General features: G+C 35.5%; 1 protein-coding gene across 1 annotated transcript in view; it reads right to left on the bottom strand.

Annotated features, from left to right (window-relative positions):
- Window positions 1-21,785, bottom strand: part of BCAS3 (BCAS3 microtubule associated cell migration factor) — a 464,879-nt gene that overhangs the window by 334,316 nt on the left and 108,778 nt on the right. Inside the window, exon 13 of the mRNA XM_028157532.2 lies at window positions 15,647-15,740. Within this exon, the coding sequence (XP_028013333.1) occupies window positions 15,647-15,740 (94 nt within the window). The remainder of the gene's footprint in view (window positions 1-15,646; window positions 15,741-21,785) is intronic.

The following is a 21,785-nucleotide window of genomic DNA, read 5'->3' as shown; positions in this document are numbered from 1 at the left end:
ATGCCAAAGGTCAACTGACCATATTTGTGTACATCTTCCTCTAAAAATGCATTTTTTTTTCAGGTTCTTTTTTTTTTTTCTCATCATCATAAAAGTACAATTCTATTTTATCTGTTTCTAAGTTTATACCTTTTTCACACTCACTGTATATTCTGCTAGGTCTAGAAGTTTTTATGTTGATTACATGGAATTTTCTTTACACACAATCATGCAGCATGTGAATGGACATAATTTGATTTCATTTTTTCCAAACCCCTTGCCTTTTCTTTCTCTCTCCTCACTTACTACATTTTCTGGGGTAAACAGGTGTGGTGAGAAGCAATATTCAGGTGTTGTTTCCAGTTTTAGGAGAAAGCATTCAATCTTTAAGCACGATGCTAGTTTAGGTGTTTTTTTATTAATGCCCTTTATCAACTTAGGGACATTCTTTTTTACTCATAATTTGTTGAGAATTTTTACAATGTTGGAACTCTTTAATCATTTTTATTTAAAATTTGTTAAATTAAAGTTGTATATACTTTATATATTTTAATTTACTTCTTAGGTAAATTACTTTCTGTACCTCAAGGAAAGGGCCGTCAATATCTGTAGGGTCTGTCTTTAGTAATGGCCACTTTTTCATTCAGATTATTAACAACTTGTGTCTTTTCTGTTTTTTCTTTCTTGGTCAGTCTGGTTAGATATTTTCAAGGAAACATATTGATTTCAAGGATTCCTCCTACTATCTTCTTTCTGCTATTACTATCTCCTGCTACTATTTCCCTCATTTTGCTTGCTTTAGTTTATTTGCTCATTTTTATCTCAAGTTTCTTAAGGTGGAAACTTAGATTACAGTTTCAGGAGTAAGCATTCATTGATATAAATTTTCCTATAAGCCTGCTTTAAAGTCCATAAATTTGGATATGCTGCATTTTCTTTTACATTATTACAAATATTTTCTAGAGGTATAGAAAACATAGGATATTTAAAGAATAGAGGCCCAGTGCACAAAATTCATGCACTCGACGAGGAGCGGGGATCCCTCAGCCTGGCCTGCACTCTCTTGCAGTCTGGGAGCCCTCAGAGGATGTCCAACTGCTGGCTTAGGCCCACGAGGAGCAGGCCTAAGCTGGCAGTCAGACATCCTTAGCACTGCTGCAGAGCTGTGCTCACCAGCCATGAGCCTAGCTTCTGGCTGAGCAGTGCACCCACTGTGGGAGCGCACTGACCACCGGGGGCAGCTCCAGCCCTGGTGTCAGTGCGCGTGTTAGCGACCTTTCGCTCCGCTGTTCGATCTATTTGCATATTAGCCTTTTATTATATAGGAATATAGGATATGTTGTTTAGTTAACCATTATTTGGGTATTTTCCAGGTATTTTCACATATTAACCTCTAGTTTAATCCCATTGTGACAAGAAATTTACTCATTTCAGCCCTTTGTATTCAACATGTGTCTATCAAAATAAACCTACATTTCTATGAAAATTGAAGCTTTTGTTTTTTTGTGTGGCCCACATAAACTTAAACCTTGTTTATTTGGCCTGAGTTAGCCTTTCGGTTTGACATGCTTGACCTAGAATGTTCAATAAACACCAATTTATTCAAGTTAATTGATAATGTTGTTTGGGTCTTCAATATACTTACTGGTTGATTGTCTGCTTTCCTATTCTATTACTGAGTAGAAATTAACATCTCCAAATGTATCTGTGGATATGCTGGGGTTACTTCTCAGTTACACATACAAAGTCCCTTAATTTTAGAGCTTTTATTTTTAGGTTTATACATATTTAGGATCGCTATAACTTCTTGTTCAATTACCTCTCTTATGAAAATGTCCCATTTTAATCCTGTTATTTCCCTTGTTCAGAGGTCTACTTTTTTCTGATTTTGATACCAGCACTACAATTTTATTTTGATTGGTGTATGCATGATAAATATTTTCCCATTCTTTTACTTTTATAATATAACTATTTAAAATGACTTTGTTTTAGATAACAATTGGAGTCTAGTTTTGGTGTGTTGTTGTTGTTGTTTTAATTCAATCCCTGACTTTTCATTGTGCTTGTAAGTTCATACACATATAGCTTATTTGTAGGGTTGAATTTATATCTACCATTTTATAATTTTTTACTATTTTTATGAGTGTCTCTGTTTGTTTATCTGCTTTTCCTTCCCTTTTTTGGATAATTTTATTTATAATATCTAATTTTAATTTACCTATTGACCGTTTGGATAAATCTCTTTATTTTAATTTTTTCTTGTTTCAGGGATTATAATAAACATATAGCTAAATTTGTGCTAGTCTATATTTTGTCCAGAATTTATATTTTTCTATGGGAAAAGTGGTTTATTAGCTTATTCTGCTTTACCAGAGATGTTATTACATTTCTTTACTGTTAAAACTTTTCCTTGTTGAAAGAAAAGATGTGAAAGAATATTAAGCACCTGTGGAAAGATATGGTAGGCATTTAAATGGAAAGGTGAAGTATATTTGAGTTTGCTATTTACTTGGCTAATATATGGTATAGGCCTACTCACCACATTAGATTTAAAAAATAACATACTAGATGCTGATGCACTGGTTATTTCCAGGAAAACACATTTTAAATATGAAAAGTGTTATTTATTGAAATCTATCCAAATCTATAACCGTTTATATAACACTAGAGGCCCGGTGCATGAAATTCGTGCACGGAGCTGGGGGGGAGGGGTGTCCCTCAGCCCAGCCTGAACCCTCTCCAAATTGGGACCCCTCAGGGGATGTCTGACTGCCAGTTTAGGCCCAATCCCAGGACAGCTGGCTCCTAACCACTCACCTGCCTGCCTGATTGTCCCCTAACCGCTCCCCTGCCAACCTGATTGACGCCTAACTGCTCCCCTGCCGGCATGATTGTCCCCAACTGCCCTCCCCTGCCAGCCCAATCGCCCCCAACTGCCTTCCCCTGCGGGGCTGAGGGGACTGAGGGACTGAGGCTGGATGAGGCGGGGCTGAGGGGACTGGGCACCGCCATCTTGTGGCTGTGGGTGCCACCATCTTGTGAGGGTGTGGCAGTCAATTAGCATATTCCCTCTTTATTAGGATTGCCTCTCACCCTGCACCTAGCTATGGACATAATGCCATTGACAACTTTACATTCTTTCCATATTGTTGATGTTATGCAAACAATAAATTGCTAAGATTGGGCATGAATGTTTTATTGTCCTTTTGTGGACAATATTTCTTTACTCCCATTTTTTTGCTGAGTCATACTGTTTCCATTATCACAATTCCACTACTAGGTTTTGACTCTACTTTTCCACAACAAAGCTATTTTATGCATATGACAGCCTATTTAATGGAAACATCATTCTGACAGGAATTATAGTGAAGCTGCATTTATAACACAAACATATCACTCCCCTACTGAAGATAAACTTCATTTCTTTTAGAATTACAGATCAATATTTTACTCAAAATAAGCATTCAAATGAACACTTTCAATATGCTCCTGTTTTTGAAACTGATGTTAATATCTATCTTTCTATGTAAACAAATTCAAATTTTTAGAGGACTACCCATTTGAAAATTTATACTTATTATCTTCTGTATATCCTATCTTAAACTTTTCTTTTTCCACTTCTCCACACAAATGTGGCTTCCATAATCCAGAAGTTAGCTTAATTTTTTTTGACAAAATTTTAAATGATGGAGGAAAACTTGAAAGAGCAGAGAGGAAGGGAAGAAATAGCTTGTGTAGTACTACACAATCATGTGCTTTCTTTTAATTTATAATTTCCTCTGTTGCACACATTCTGCTGGGAGAAATGACAAGCCTTTTTTTTCCTTCTAGAAAACAAGTTACAAAGCAGATATACATAAAAGGAAAAACTTGTACAGAGTAGACTGTGGCTTGAGAACTATTTATGCAGCATCAGAAGACTAAACCAGACTAGCCTGGCCATAAACTAAACCTACGCCCCAAATGAGGTGCCAAGCCACAAAATGCATTTGCGTCATCTGGGAATACAAGGAAAAGAAGGACTTCTAATTATAGGGCCTGGAAGCGGAAGCCTAGTGTGATTAGCTGTTTAGGCGCTGTTGTATGTTTATCTGGAAGCTTCCTCTCCCTCACTCTCAGCCTCAAGTTTGATAGATGAGCGTTAGCATTAGAGGGTGGAAACTGAAGCTGCTGATGGTACATGGCGTTCTCCAAAACCTGAGGCTGGAGACTGAACATTAAGGCTTTTGCGGCCTCATAAGAACATAAGTCTTTTCAACTGGGCGTCAGCTGGTTAGCCCAAAAGGCAAAATTAAAGAGCAGCAAACCTCCACTGGACATATGCTATAAAAGCTTGGAAACATGAGTAGGTATGTCTTTTTGCCATATCCTATTTATAACACCTACCTAATTGTACGTTTCTTTATCACATGCACACATATGAACTGGAAGACAAATTACCAGCTATTCACACTCTCCTCCAAAAAAAGACATGAACACTGATAATCTTGGTTAAATAGAAATCTTTACAGGATTTCAGATTATATCACTCAAAATAATTTTGTTTTGGTATTAATTCTTGTAAATTTAATACTTTCCCATCAATATCTGTGGAGATTAAAACTTCCAAATTATTTAAATTTTTAAAGCTACTAGTCATATTTATAAACATAAAAGTAAAGAAACAGAATCCTAGTACTGGTCAAAATCTACTAGGTCTTCAAATTACATAAAACCACTATAATATCATAGCCTATTAAAGTCTGATTAATAAAACCTTTAAGATGAATAGGAATACTTAAAGCAATGGTCTCAAAGTCTCCCTATGGGCAGCATTAATATTACCACAGTTCTTAAGCTGCTTAAAGATGCCACTAATCTATATTTTATTCTTCCACATTTGTGGCCCATAATATATTAAGACTTTCTAAAATTTATGCTTGATAATGCCATTAAAGGCATTGAAATAAACACTATCAAAGGAAAAAAACAAGATGATTCATTTGATCCCTTCCAAAAGTTGCACATAAGAACCAAGATAAGTTACAACAAAATCTCTGACATGGCACTTATTCATTTGTTCCATGTGGAAAAGTCTAAAATCAACAATTAGCTCACATGTTTTATAACTTTTTAAGTCCACCCTCCTTCATTTTTAGGAGAAAGTTAAATGTCCTAACATCTTTATTTAAATAATTAATGTGTTTTCATTCTTTCATTTTGTATCAAGAAATTTTTTAAGTTCTGAAGGTATCTTTAGCTATAGCCAATGGGTTTTCATATTAAGTGTTCTATTATTTTCAACAGTCTGTTCATCCAATAGACATATAGGAAAGTGGTATGTATCTATATGTAATCTTATTTTTCCAAGTGGTTGACTGTATTTGTCAAATGCCAGAATATTTTCAAACTTTATTAACCTCTACTAATCCATCATTTATATACAATAAATGCACTCAAAGTAAGTGAACAGTTTCATGAGTCTGACAAGTATGTACAGCTATGAAACTCCACCATAATCAAGATAGAGAACATGTGAAAATAATATCCTTGTGTCCACTTGCAGACCATCCCCTCCCCATTCCATGGTCCCAGGAAACCACTGATTGGCATTCTATCATTATGAATCAATATTGCCTGCTTTAGAATTCCATGTAAACGTAATCACACAAAATTTTGCTAGCCCTATCTGCTGCGGGTAGCAGGAGCCCATTCATTGATTTATATTACTGAGCAGTTCCATTATACGGATACATGAAAGTTTATATATCCATTCAGCAATTATTTCCAGTTTTGGGCTATTGTGAATGAAACCCCTATGAAGATTTAAGTACAAGCCTCTGTGTGGACGTTTGTTTCTCTTCTCGTAGGTAAAATAAAGTGGAATTGCTGCATCATATGTATGTTTAACTTCACAAGATACCGCAAAAATGTTTCTCCAAAGCGGCATGTAACATAAGCTCCATAATCTCATCAATATTGTATTGTTGGTCTTTTTAAATTGTAATCATTTCAGTGAGTATTTGGTCATTTCTCACAGTTTTAATATGCTGTATTTTCTTGGTGATCAGTTATGGTGTTATAGGTATATATGTCTACTTCACATTTGTATATAGCAAGTCACTCACAGCTTTCATTAGTTCCTTCAGCTTTAATTGAGTACCTTTGCTAAATTAACTATGATTACTGGGCAGTGAGGGATGGGAGGAAGGAGGGAGCTTCCTTACTGATGGACACCCAGGACCAGGGTTGCCTTAGGACTTTCATGAACCCTGGACATTTTTTTTTTTTTCTTCACAGGACCCCTATTCCATGAAAAATTATTTAAAATTACATTTTATGACTACAGTTGTTTGTTTTAATTGTATATTAAAGCATTCCTGTAACCCAAAAGTTTATATACTTTTTTGCTCTTAAAAGGGATGAATCATTTTGGGGGGACCCTAAAGTACAGTGGGCCCCAGGCTTGATGAGTCAAACCTGCAAGGTTCCCTCTGACTCTCATACAGGTCTAGTCCTACACTGAGCATAGAGCAAAGAGAAGAAATCCCTCAGGGGCTAATTCACTGCACAAGTAAGACACATCATATCCAGCAGTTTACAAGATGACAAAACAAGAGAGTAACTACAGACCTAAAGAAACACCCCCTTCTTTGGTGGGAGAAAAAGCAATAAGCTCTTCAAGCTGCCTTTGCAGTGTGAGTGACACAGTGTGACTGGCAGTGATACACCAGAACTGTTAGAGGGAAAATCTGAAGCCACATAATTCTGTTAATCTGTGAAGCATTTTAGATATTCACAAAAATCAAGACCACTTGACCACCTGCTGTGATCAATGGGAAGAGGGGTAGGTAGGGAGAGAACTCTGTGCATAAAAAAAATCTTCAACTTAAACTTTCCTACTGATTAATCCAGGACCACCATCACCTTTCAATATACAGCATTTACGTAACCAGAAAAATGTAAAGTCTCTTAAAGATATAGTCACACACCCAAAGGGGTCCATGTTTAATCTATTTTACTAGACACCCAACATTCATTTTTGTCTTATTAATGGATGGAAAAACAACTTCCCTGCCAAGAAAAGGTAATTATTTAAAATGTAGATGTGTTGCAATTCACAGCTCTCAGCTACTCAGCTGGCAGAAATAATGCTTCTGGACAGCAGATCAATTATTTACCAAATTAAAGACAGCAGGTCTGTTTCAGAAATGTCAGACTTACTGCAGAGTTGAGAATGTCTTTCATATGCTTCTAATATCTAATTTAATTAATAAAGAATACTTATTTTATTTGATGTCAAAGGCAATATAATTAGCAATATGCCAATCTAGTGAATTTAGTTACATAAATATAATGTAGCTTCTACAAGATAGATCACTCCCACAATTTAGGGAGGAAGATAATTCTTACTGGAACCACAATTAGATATAAATTGGTTTTACTCAACAAATGACTAATTACATTGCATTAATGCTTTACCTCTGCCCTGCCATAGTATCTCCATGATTATAATAATAGGGAAAGAAACTATTAATTAATGTAATTATTCAATACTAGAGGCCCGGTGCACGGATTCATGCACTGGTGGGGTCCCTCGGCCTGGCCTGCAGGGATTGGTGCCGAATCCAGCTCTCCAACATCCCCCGAGGGGTCCCAGATTTCGAGAGGGTGCAGGCCAGGCCAAGGGACCCCACCAGTGCACAATCGGGGCCGGGGAAGGACCGCAGGAAGTGTCCAGGGCATGTCTGGCCCGTCTCACCCAGTCCCAATCAGCCAGACCCCAGCAGCAAGCCAACATACCGGCCGGAGCACCTGCTGCCTGGTAATCAGTGCGCTTCATAGCGACTGGCACAATGGTTGAACTGTCAGAGGGACAATTACCATATTAGGCTTTTATATAGAGAGATATACTTACTATCAACTCGTGAAAATTGTCAGAGTAAAAAAACCTCAGGGACAAAATAAAAGCACAATATTTTCTGCTCATCTCTAGCAGAAAATATTTCAAAAAGATATTTTTGAGGGGTATCTATAATAATAAAAGGGTAATTTGCTAATTAGTTCGGGCATCCTTCTGGATGAATCCAGGGCTGGAGGGAAGCCACCCAGGTCCTGGGTGCCTGCCGGTGGGGCCGGAGGGAAACGTGGGTCCCAGGTGCCGGAGGGAAGCCGGTGCCAACAGCCAGGGGAAGGAAGGCCTACTCTTGCACAAATTTTCATGCATCGGGCCTCTAGTAAATAAATAAAAAACTAGGATGAGAGTATTAATAATAATGAAGGCAACAGTTAATATTTATTGAGGTCTCAGTATATTGGTCCTCATTTTACTAATGAGGAATTTAAAGTACTGGGAGTGATCCAAGCAGATAAAGTAACTTGCTCAATTAAGTGGCAACGTGAAGTGGGGGCAGCAGGGACGGGGGGAGAATGACATTTTATATAGGGTCAGGTAAGTCTTCCTAAAATAATATTTAAAAATGGGACTCAAGTGGTAAATAAGAGTTAGCCAGGTCAAAAAAGATTTTAGGCAGAGGGAAAATGATGTAACATGTTTAAGCAGCTGAAAAATATCTACTATAGATAAATGTTGGAGGGAAAATGTAGACCTGGTTGAAGCCATCAGTCACTTGTACCAGGCTTTCAGACAATACACTCAGAGCAATAAGGAAGTTGTTTAAAGACAGAAGTATCATTAACATTTAATATCTTACAAAATAACTGAATACCTTAAAGTGGAATTAAGTATGTGTATGCTGCAACAATCACAGCTAAACAGAATAACCTAGAATTGGGCTGTGGTCAAATAAGATGTTTTAAAAACTAAGAGTAACAATGATTCTCAAAAGTACTATTATGGATTGAATGTTTGTGTAGCTCCAAAATTCATATATTGAAACTCTAAAAACCCAGGGTGGCAATACATGGAGATGAGGGCTCCTAAATTAAGTGTCTATATATCAGGTCACAATGGAGAGGCTCTGACCTGATAGCATTAGCATCTTACAGGAAGAGAGCCACCTCTTTCTTTCTCCCTGCTCCACCGAGGAAAGGCTATGCAAGCTCAGAGCCAGGTGGTGACCATTTGCTAGAAACCAAATCATCCGGAACCTTGATCTTGAACTGTCCAAAAATAAATTTCTGTTGTTTAAGCCATCAAGTCTACAGTGTTTTGTTATGGCAGCCCAAGCTGACTAATACATGTACAAAGGTTGTGGTATAAACCAGTGTCCTAGAGAACATTTTACACACTTGAATGACCAGCGCAGAGGCTTTTGGACTGAATTTGTAAAATCAAAAGAAGCTGTTGTTCTTGCCCTATGACAAAAACAAACTGATAAACAACAAAAATCAAAGCACTTAAAAATCTATTTGAAAGTTCTGTATAAAAACACCTAAACAGAAGCAGCTGCTCTCACCTCAGACAAAACAGCCGGAAAGAGAGCAATCCACAATAGCTGAGGGTAAGGAGAAGGCACCGACCTTTAGAAAAACTTCCAAAGGCTCCATTTGAGCTAACACCACAGATTAGAATTCTGCCCCCCAAAAAATGCAATTCTGTATGCAAGCAATCAAGAGGATTAGATTAATAATGCCAAAAGCTGTGAACAAAGACAGACAGCTGACAGTTGTTGGCAAGGGGGGGGGGGGTCAAACTAAAATATCATCTCTAGTTGAAATACTTATCAAAACTATGGGAAAAAATACAGATATTCCCAGACAGGAAATAGCTAAAAGCGGTCATCTTCATCAGAGAACCCAAAAATAACCCACAAAAGTGTGTACTTTATTGATAAAAGTACAAAAAGAATTCAAGAAAGGAAGGATATCGGGGCAATGGTAAGATATGTACAAATATAATACCTTAATAATAAATAAATAAAAAGTTATACCCCCACCCAAAAATAATAATAATAAAAACAAGCAGAAATTAAAATACTAAAAAAAAAAAAAAAAGAAAGAAAGGAAGAAAGGAAGGATAGTATTTTGAAAAGAACGAATAATATTAACAGAGCCTCTGAGACCTGTGGGATACCATCAAGGAGATGAATCTATGAATCATGGAGTTCCAAAGGAAAGAAGAGGAAAACAAGAAGCAGAGAGAATGTTTAAAAAAATAATGACTGAAAAAAAGGAAAAGAAAATAAACAGTAACTAAGAAGTCCCAAATTTGAATTAAAAAAAAAAAAATTTAGGGTAGTAAAACTATTCTGTATCTGCAAAGGTGGATACATATCAATATTAATATGTCAAAACCCACAGAATGTAAAACCACCAACAGTGAACCTTAATGTAAACTAAAGATTTTGATTGATAATGACGTATCAATATAGATTCATGATTATAACAAAACTACCCCTGTGGTGTGGCATTTTGGTAGTATAGGAGGTTATGTGTGTGTGAGAGAGAGAGACTTTTCTGTACTTTCCACTTGTTTGCTGGAACCTAAAACTGCTTTTAAAAAGTGTATTAATTTTATTTTAAAAGTTCCCTAGAAATTGGTATTCACTGTGTATCTAAATAATTGAAAGGAACTTATACCACCAATATTGAAGCTGCCCAGATCTAAACTTGGAGGCCTTCCTGGCACTTCCAACCAAATCATAAATGTTGCCATTAAAATATGTGTTTTAATTCAGGACTCAGAGTCACAGCTAATAAACAAGAATGGGAAGGAGAAATTGAAAAACAAACTGAATGCAGCTGCTGAACTAAAAGTTTCACAGCTCTATTTAATGGCATCCCTTAATTTCTTTTCTGAGTGGTCCCATATAAGATTGAACCTCATGCCACTGACTCACACAACCTACTTTATCCCCTTAATTCACTTTTAGAGTTATTCCAACATGTACATATTACATTGCTTTTAATGTGGACAACAGGTCTGGTTTATTCTTGAATTCTGATGTCCAGGACATTTTAATAGTTCTGTCATCTAAAAAAAATCAATCTGGGCTGAAACCGGTTTGGCTCAGTGAATAGAGCATCGGCTTGTGGACTGAAGGGTCCCAGGTTCGATTCCGGTCAAGGGCATGTACCTTGGTTGCGGGCACATCCCCAGTAGGGGGTCTGCAGGAGGCAGCTGATCGATGTTTCTCTCTCATCGATGTTTCTAACTCTCTATCCCTCTCCCTTCCTCTCTGTAAAAATCAATTAAATATATAAAAAAATAAAAATTAAAAAAAAAAGATCTGTTTTTTGTTTTAATGAATTTCCCTAAACTTGTAAACACTATGGTTATTATTGCCCACACTACAGTCCCTATGAAAAAACCTTTAACCAAATAGACTATTATTAAAAGAGTTAAAACTTATTGGTATAAATTTAGAAGTATGAAAAAAATTAAAAATATGTATGATATATGTAAAAAAAAACTGGAGGATGTTATTGGAGAATCTATAAGTTATATTTTGGAAAAGGCCAATTTAAATAAAAAATGGTAAGTACTGTGTGAAGGACCACTTCATACAGTACTTATGTGTACAAAATACCAATTAATAAATGTTCAGAAGCTAACAAAAATAATTCAGCCAGAGAACAGAAAACTGCCTCATTTTATAACATAAGTAAATTTACAGAGAAGGAATTATATAAAGGTTGATAGAAAATTCATCATTTAATCTCCCAAAAATATTTTTTAAACTGTAACATAAATAGTTAAATGGAATAAATAACATCTACTAAGGTATCCATGCATTTACAAATGGCAATGCAGCTTCTTAACTCAAATAATTCTTATGTATGTATTTCTATCTTAATCTAGGAGGGTTGGGTAAAACAAGAAACATGATACAGAAACTTGACAAATAAAATGTCACCTAATGTTAGGAGCTGTATAGTTGGCAGCCATAGCCATTCTCTGGTAGGCTGCCGACCAGCTTTAAGAAAAAAAACAAAAAAACACTCACACACACAAACAAACAAGCCTTTCAAATCATTGAGAATTAAATATTTTATATATACACTTGTGCCACACTCAAGCAATATCAGTCATATTCTGAATAGTAAAAATACTAAGAGCTGAACAGTAAATAACCAAGATAAATTATAAGCAAATGTATGAAATCTCTGCCTACCAGCATCTATATTTTGCAGACCAATTTTGTGAGTGGTTGCTGAGTTATGAACCCTCCATTTAATTCAAATATTTAAATAGGCACAAAGCATTTATAAAATGTTGCATAAATGACGATGCATTGAAATATCTCTACCACATAAGAAATTGATCAGTCCATGGTATAGATTCTGCTTCACAATCCATGTTGAACGTGCAATATTTTTCTTGCCTCTTTCACTCAACTAATATTTCGTTATATGCCAGGCACTGAATCATTATTTCCTAGCTAATTATCTTTTAGGTTCCAGTTTAGAACTGAATTCCCCTTGAAGAATGTTGCCCAATAATCAAAGACCAAGTTAGAATTCATCTCATCTCCTAGCAGGCTCTCCTAACTCCAAAAAGGACTCTCCTTCCTTAAGTCCCTATCACACCAGCAAAACTCCATGGGTGGTGACTCTCTCTGAATCACCATGACTGAGCCAGGCAATGTGAATGGAGTCTCCAGTTAAAAGAAAGAGTTCGTTTCTAATGTGTTAGTTGAAAATCATGCATGGACTCAAACATTTTTTGTGCAATGAACTTTTTAACAACATGGTGAAGCCTAGAAACCTCTTTCAAAGACTAATATTTTTTAAAAGACAAAGTAAAATACTTAAAATATATGATTTTTGTTCATATGTTAAAATATAGGCTTGCCATAATTTTGAACCATAAAAAATATTTAGAGAATAACATAAAAAGAAATGTGCAATCGAGGCATAAAAAGAGATGGAGGAAGTGCATATTAGTAAGTAAAAGAAGGCAATCTGAAATGGCTACCTACTGTAAGACTCCAATATATGGCATTCTGCAAAAACCGAAAATATGGAAACAGTGGAAAAATCAGTGGTTGTCGGGGTTCAAAGGAGGGAGGAATGAACAAGCAGAGCAAAGGGGATTTTTAGGGGAGTGAAACTATACGGAGTAGTATTATACTGGTGGATATATGTCACTACATATTTGTCAAAACCCACAGAATATAAACCAAGAATGAATCCAAATGTAAACTGGAACTCATAGGCTAACTAGGTAAACAAATATTTAAAGAAATGATTACTATATGATCCATAAATGCAAAAAAAAAGTAGGTATAAATATAAAAATTTTAAATCTTATCATAAAAATACAAATTGGGGAGTTCAAACAGAATTCAAAGGCAAATGTAGATCAAAGTTATAAAACCATAGAAAAGAAACAATAGTTTTCTAGAATTAATTGCTAGACAATGATAGGGTTAATTACATTCTTTATGTTATATAATATGTTCTTATTATAAAAGAAAGTTATAGATAGGAAAAAATACAGCTTCAAGTGTCTGAAGCATTCTGACTAGGGTAATGTGAAATATACATTAATACAAAGGAGATCTGACATAACAGATGGCCTATCAAAATGAGTCATACTGGTTACTCCAAGTGGAGTGCTATAAGGAACAGAACTTCCAGACTCTTTCTTCAAATTTAACTTAATTCCCACAACATTCAGAGCACTTCAATAAATCATTGTCTTCATTAATTAAATCAATCCTACTGATCAACAATCACTACAAAAATCTTCCTCTCTATCAAAAATGACTAATTAAGATATTAGAAGAAAGATTATTCAAAGTACTCTATATTATCTGCTTACCATCATTCTTTATTTGAGAAGAAGGGAAAGATGGATCTTTACATCAAGTTTAACTAATAGGATCATTTCTGCAGAATAAGATAAAATGGCAGTCTCTTCAGACACATCAACCAAAGAAATAAGATCTAAAAGGACTGTAAATTTATGAAGACTATTTCAGCTCTGAAAGCAAGAGAACAATTTTATTTATGAACAAAGTATTTTAAAATTAATTCCACTGGAGTAGAATTCCGCCACTGGAAGTATTAAACCAATTCCTAACAATGAAAATTGGTAATTAAAGAGAAAGAATTAAGCATTTAATCTCTGCCTTTTACATACAGGATAACTGTGGTTCATTACTGGTTGATGAAAGAAAAAAATTTTGATAGAAGAATAGCAGATAATCAATGCAGAAAACACAATACAATCAGAAAAACCACCATTATGATATAGCCTTCAATGTAACAAAACTATTAAGTAAAAAGTTGTTTCAAAAATGAGGCCAAAATAACACTCTGCAGATAACTTGCTAATCTCCACAAGAGAAACCTCTCTCCAATATGCAGACATTTGATGGGTCACTAACTTCTCCATGTGATCAAACACAGTATCATAAATTGCAAGACAACCTGATATTACTAATATATGTCTCTTGTTGGGATGAAATGATGTAGACAGTAATACTTAAGATGTTTTAAAAAAAAATCCTTAGCCTGAATGTTATTTAAAAGCCTCTTTACGGAATAAGGAAAACATTATTATAATGAAAAAAATATGACAAGTACAGAATTTGCATAGGATAACTGGTCTGGGCACTGCAAAAAAAGAAAAGGTGGAAGTTATATGTTGGATTAAAAGGACCCAAAGAGATATGACAAAATGTAAGAAGTGAACTTTAATTAGAACTTAGTTTGAAGTAGCTGGAGAATACACTTTTGAGACCATTGGGGATTTTTTTTTTAATCCTCACCCAATGATATGTTTATTGTTTTTAGAGTGGGAAAGGGAGAGGGGAAGAGAGATAAAAAGGAAAAGAGAGGGAAACAGAGAGAGAGAGAGAGAGAGAGACAGAGACAGAGACAGAGAGAAAAGCATCAGTGTGAGAGAGAAACATGCACTGGTTGCCTCCCAAATGTGCCCCGACTGGTGTATGAGATGACACTCCAATCAACTGAGCTACCCAGCCAGGGGAATTTTAAATTTGGCTTGGATATTAGATAATATAGTATGTTAGTTTTCTGAACTAATATATAATTTGTGGTTATATAGAAAGGGGTCTTTATTCTTAGGAAATGCATAGTTCATTTGTGATGGGTGAAATGTTATAATGTGTGGAACTTAAAATGGTTCAGCAAACTACACATACATATATATAACATACATTAAAATATGAACACCTGTTTAATCAAGGTGGTGATATGTGGGTCATTATTATACTAACCTTTATATCTGTTCTTATGTTTGAAACATTTTATAATAAAAAGTTGGGGGGAAAACAAAAGGTAATAGGGCATTCCACATAGCTTTAACATCTCTCCTTACCACATGCTTTAAGAAGAACCAGAAAAACAAAAACACCACAAGAAAACGGGGGGGAAATGTAAGTAAACTAGTTTATAAAATGTGACATTAAAAAGAAACTTGAAGTTACAAAGAAAATTCCATTCACATACATTAATATGTTGATTGAAATACTGAAGTTCTTGGCTTAATTATAATTCAGAAATTAATGCAATTCAACAACACTGTTTACCGACTGCTGCTTTCACCACGTTATTATGGGTAAAGCTAATGTTTACAGGATGATTTCTAAATTTTATTATAAACTCATTCATTCAATAACCAGTTACTGAAACTACTTGCTTTTGTTATATACACTGGCACACAGAAGAAAAACGAGATTCGTGTTTCAGATATTCCATTTCCCAAAAAATCAATTGGAAAGCCCATGACATAAATGGGGAAAAACAAACATACCACTTATGTTAAAAGCCATACAGCACACTGGTTTTTCATGAGCCGGGAAGTGGGCCACGATACCATCACTGTCAGAATCCTCGCTCACAAGAACCTTTACAAAAATAAAGAGGCAAATGGAAGTTAACCTTTAATCACCAATTACTGAGTTTGAAGATATACACAGTTACACCACAATGTCTGTGACTAAATAACATGCTTCCATTTTATTGTAAGATTATTCTTGTCACTAAAAAGTGAAAATACCACTTCAGGAATGAGGAAACGATATAATAAGACCCCAGCAGATCAATCATATAATGCTAAACAGTTGGTTAACTTGACTATAGGTGACAGAGAAAATCATTTCTTGAAGTGTAGGTTCACAAAACAACAGCAGCAGCAAATAAAATAAAAACAGCTATGTAGAGCTTTATCCAATGACAGAAACATATAGCTCTTATTGTGTTATGGCCTTCTAAAAAAATTCTTGCCCGTGATTGGAATAAAACAAGGAAAAACAACTTAATAGATTAAAAACACACAGCTGTATGGCAAAGAAATTAGCCCTAAAATTTTTATTTTAAGTAGAAAAGTACTGCTCTTTTAACTCCTAGTTTTTTAGATAGACACATCACCTCTTTGAAAACATTACCAAGTCATAAAATCAGAAGTATATTAAAACAGATAGTTTTAAATCTCAAATTTATTCCCCTTAATTTTCTTCAGGAGTTTAATAGTTTTAGGTCTCATGGTTAGGTCTACGATGGATTTAAGTTCATTTTTGTATATGGTGTAAGGTAAGAGCCCGCCTTCTTTCTTTTGTAGTTGACCATCCAGTTTTCCCAGCATCATTTATTGAAGAGACTCTTCTTTACCTTTTGTGTAGTTTGGGCACCCTTATTGAAAACATTTTGCACTTATATGTATTGGTGTATTTCTGTGATCTTCTATTCTATGCCATTGGTCTACATATCTATCCTTATGCCACATATTGCTGTGTAGTATGTTTTGAAATAAGGAAATGTGAGGACTCCAATCATGTTTTTTTCTCAAGATTGTTTTTGCTTTTCTGGGTCTCTTAAGATCCCGTAAGAATTTTAGGGTGGGATTTTGATAGAACTGCATTTAATATGTGTATCACTTTGGGTGGTATAGATATTTTAACAACATTAAATTTTAAAATCCACACATGTGAGATGTCTTTCCACTTACTTGTATCATCCTGGAATTCTCTTAACTATGTTTTACAGTTTTTAGTATACAAGTCTTTCACCTCCTTGGTTTAAGTTTATTTCTGATAGTTCGTATTTTTAGATCAACAAAATTGACAAACCCTCAATTGGACTAACAAAAGAGTAAGTTAATATTACACTGTTGCATACTATGATTTCTTATATAACACTAGAGGCCCGGTGCACGAAATTCTTGCACGGAGGGGGGGTTGTCCCTCAGCCCAGCCTATACCCTCTCCAATATGGGACCCCTCGAGGGATGTCCGACTGCCCTTTTAGGCCCGATCCCGGTGAGCAGTCGGATCCCTAAACGGGCAGTCGGACATCCCTCTCACAATCCAGGACTGCTGGCTCCCAACTGCTTGCCTGCCTGCCTTCCTGATTGCCCCTAACTGCTTCTGCCTGCCAGCCTGATCACCCCCTAACCACTCTGCTGCCAGCCTGTTTGCCCCCAACTTCCCTCCTCTGCCAGCCTGGTCACCCCTAACTGCCCTCTCCTGCAGGGTTGATCACCTCCAACTGCCCTCTCTTGCAGGCTTGGTCCCTCTCAACTGCCCTCCCTTGCAGGCCGGATGCCTCCCAACTGCCCTCACCTGCTGGCCATCTTGTGGTGGCCATCTTGTGTCCACATGGGGGCAGGATCTTTGACCACATGGGGGCAGCTATATTGTGTGTTGCAGTGATGATCAATCTGCATATTACTCTTTTATTAGATAGGATAGAGACCTGGTACAGGGGTGGGGGCCAGCTGGTTTGCCCTGAAGGGCGTCCCAGATCAGGTGGGGGTTCCCTTGGGATGTGGGGCCTGTGGTGGTTTGCAGGCCGGCCACACCCCCTGGCAACCCAAGCAGAGGCCCTGGTATCTGGAATTTATTTTCCTTCTACAATTGAAACTTTGTAGCCTGGAGCAGAGCCAAGCCTGGGGCTCCCTCCGAGGAGGCCGGAAGCCATTTGTGTTGGGGTTATAATTGAAACTTTGTTGCCTTAAGCGGGTGGGCCCGGCCAGGGTGTGCGGAAAGCTTTGCTTCCCCTGTTGCCGGCGGCAACCCTGGCCTGCTCTCTCAAGCTCCATTCTGCCGCCATTTGTTTGAATTTGTTTACCTTCTATAATTGAAACTTTGTAGCTTGAGTGGAGGCCTAGGCCTGGCAAGGGCAGGCGGAAAGCTTGGCTTCCTCTGTTACCTAGGAAACCTTGCTCTTTGTGGCTGTAGCCATCTTGGTTTGGGTTAATTTGCATACTCGCTCTGATTGGATGGTGGGCATGGCTTGTGGGTGTGTCGGAGGTATGGTCAATCTGCATATTTGTCTATTATTAGATAGGATATTATTAGATAGGATTCTAGTAGAGAACAGACTACTGTTTTTCAGGAGAAAGGAACAGAGGTTGATTGAAGGATGGGCTTGAATACAAAAAAAGTGTGTGTTAAACTGTCCAGTATCCTAATTGTGGTGGATTATGTTAATTATATTCATCTACACATGGGATACAATTTCATAGAGCTATATATACCCACATACAAATACAAATGAATGCAGGTAAAACTAATGGTGAGAGGTAATAAGGTCTATAGCTTAGTAACAGTAATGTTCCATTGTCAATTTCCTGGCTTTGATACTGTACTGGAAGAACCTGGGTGAGAGCACATGGATATATATATTCAACTTACTATGTGTTTACAATTAATTCAAAATTAAAATACAAGCTTTTGAATTTCTCTCTTTCTAGTAGGTGATAGATAGTATCTAACTGTAGTTTCAACAAGTCTTTCTCATTAACAAGTGAAGTCATGGGCATAGATTTTATACCATTTGTATACATTTTTTCTGTGATGTATTTGGTTTTTGCACATTTTTCTATTTTAACTCGATCTTACAAGACTCCCTTTCTTTATATGTATGTTATAACCCTGTACCCCTCCTTCCAACACAATTAGTATTGTGTGCTCTAGTTGATGGTACTAATACAGAAGTCATCAAGCAAAAGGCACATTAATCTTGGTACACAGCAAAACCTCATACCACTACATAGGATTCTTTGAATCTTCTTTTTAAGAGCTTCACAAATAACCAGACACTTTTGGAAGGATTCTCTCCATTGCATTAGCACCTTTACTAAAGTATCAAATCAATAAAACCAGAGATATTCCAATATAATTGTCCTAAGACATTTAATTTTTACTCACCACTTAACTAAACAGACTGAAGCCCTAAATATATGCAGTAAAGCACATGACTATATTAAAATAAAGCAAAGCATTTTAACTGATACAAAGTGAATAAGCCTTAATCATATGAACAAAAAGATACACAAAACACCTAAGGAACCATTAAATTATTATGAATAACACATGTACTCAAGGCAAGATAGCTCAAGTTTATATCATCATTCTGGAGTTGTTTTTTATTAGAGACTTTGCCACATTGCTAATCTCAATTATATAAATGTATAAAGGCAAATTATACAGCTTAACTTATCTTAGGCAAGAAATGCTTTTCAATAAAAATGAAAGTAACAAAGATAAAAATGTACATGAAGTCAATTAAATCCTTTCTTCATTAATGCAGTTACTACACAATGATCCCAACATCATAAAATCAAACTAATCAATTTAGTATCAGAAAGATGGTGAATAAAATTTTATACACCACCAATGTAAACATGAAAATATCTTTATTAAAGGCTCAATGGATTTAAACAGCAAAAGTGAACCTAATGTCAGCTTGAGCTCCTATGATGTATATAAAAGAGCAGAAACATTAAGGGGAAGGTCAAACATCAGTGGGAAAGGGCTAAAAGTGATAAATCTATGACATTAACCACCGCAGTGTTCTTATTTAAATACAATCCAGAATAACCTAAAAACAGCCCTGTACTCCAACTGAACTACTTATCAGAGACAAAAATGTCTTCATGACAAAAAACAGATTCACATTAATAAAAGAAGTGAGGAGGACAGTATTACACTGACAAAATCTTGTTCCTTTAAAAAATATTTATAATTATTTTAAAACGCACATAGCAACTTACCATTTATTGAACATCAATTTATTTCCTGTCTTAAAATGTTTAAGTCAAGTTAAAATTTTAGAATATTTCATAAGTAGGAATGAAAATAAGATTATGCTCCAAACAAATAATAGAAAATAGAACATTTCAAGTTGAATGACACTAACCTAAAAGCTAACATTTCTATGAGTCTTATTTCCTAATAAACAGCTTTAGTTGTTTCAAGTGTTAACAATGAATTTATCACAGACAAAATAACTTTTGCAACTCCACAATCTACAGTTCATTTCCATATTTCAAACCTGAGAATTCCATTTTAAAATTATAAAAAGTTACTGAAGAATGGGAGGAGGTGGGGGAGAGGAGGTACGGTGACAAACATTTGAAAACATATGGCCTATTGTTATGCATTTTATGAAATTAGCTTAATTTTTCTTTTAACATATTCCTACACTTACATATAATAAAGTAATGAGTTACATCTCTGTTTCATTAGAGATAATAAGACATAACATTTCCTACTTTTAAATGAGCACAAATCTATCTGTCAACAAAGGCTGGATGTTTAACAGACGTACATTACACTCCCCAAACTAGACAATGCTGAGAAGGGTCGTTACTACTCTCAGTAAATGTGGGTGGCCTTGGAGGTGAATTAATTAAGAATCAAAGGACAAAAGAAAATAACTATTCTTTTAACACTTATAAAACATTAAAGGATTCATATATTTAATTCCAATTTAAAAAGAGAATATCTGTATGTGTCCATCAACTTGAGCTAACCTAACTAAAACAGCTTTTTTTAACATGTCATTACATTCAACTGAAAACTTTGCTAACATTTCATTGAAAAGAGTTTTAAAAAAGAACATAAGTTAGCCCTAACCGGTTTGGCTCAGGGAATAGAGTGTCAACCTGCAAACCGAAAGGCCCCAGGTTCGATCCGTCAAGGGCATGTACCTTAGTTGTGGGCACATCCCCAGTAGGGGGCGTACAGAAGGCAGCCGATCGATGTTTCTTTCTCATCCATGTTTCTAACTTTCTATCCCTCTCCCTTCTTCTCTGTAAAAAAATCAATAAAAATATATTTTTTAAAAAGAATGTAAGTCTATAACATAGTTGGTTAACAACAAAGTTAAGATGGGCAAGGTGGAGAATTATTATTATTCTGATTTCAAGTAAAATACAATAGATAAATTCAATAACCAAAAATTTCAAAAAGATTTTTTTAATTGCAATAGGTTCCACTTTTTTTTAAATGACAATTGATCTTACTATAGAAATTAGTACATGAGTAGCTGACAAATTCAATCTTTAACAAATGTTGCTCTACTATCTCATTCTAGTAATAGGTATTAGATTATATTTTATAGTAATGATCACAAACTAACTGCATTTTAATATTACTTCCTTTCAGAAATGTATTTAAAATCTAAAACTATGATACGAAAGAAATATTTATAAGTACATGAGGAAAAAACTATACCCAATGGGTTTCTTATCAACTAGGCATTTTTCCATGTTTAAATCATTTCTCCTGTTTCTGAACTTAGATTTTTAAAATCTGTTTTAACTGAAGATATAGGATTTTACAATTAGCTATTATCTTGTATGTATTCTAGCATATACTTTGAGGTTTCATGTATTTTCATATTTATAAGGAAATATCTATAATAAAATTTGATGGTATTCACCTATAACCATCACAGGCAATCTTTTTTTTAATTCCCCGAAAGATCCTGTTGATCTATGAGCAAATATCTGCCTGTGAAACACATGTCCTGATGAAGAGATAACAAGAGAATCTCATGGAACCTCAATTTTACCTTCAGGTTTGATGGATTTATAAAATTTGAAATAACAGGTTCTAACATATTACTCATCATTTTTTGGGGGGGAGTGGGAAGAATCTAACCTA

Source organism: Eptesicus fuscus, chromosome 20 (assembly GCF_027574615.1).
Source record: "Eptesicus fuscus isolate TK198812 chromosome 20, DD_ASM_mEF_20220401, whole genome shotgun sequence".
Lineage (NCBI taxonomy): Eukaryota > Metazoa > Chordata > Mammalia > Chiroptera > Vespertilionidae > Eptesicus > Eptesicus fuscus.
The sequence above is the reverse complement of the archived record's forward strand: the minus strand, read 5'-3'. Positions and strand labels throughout refer to the sequence as shown.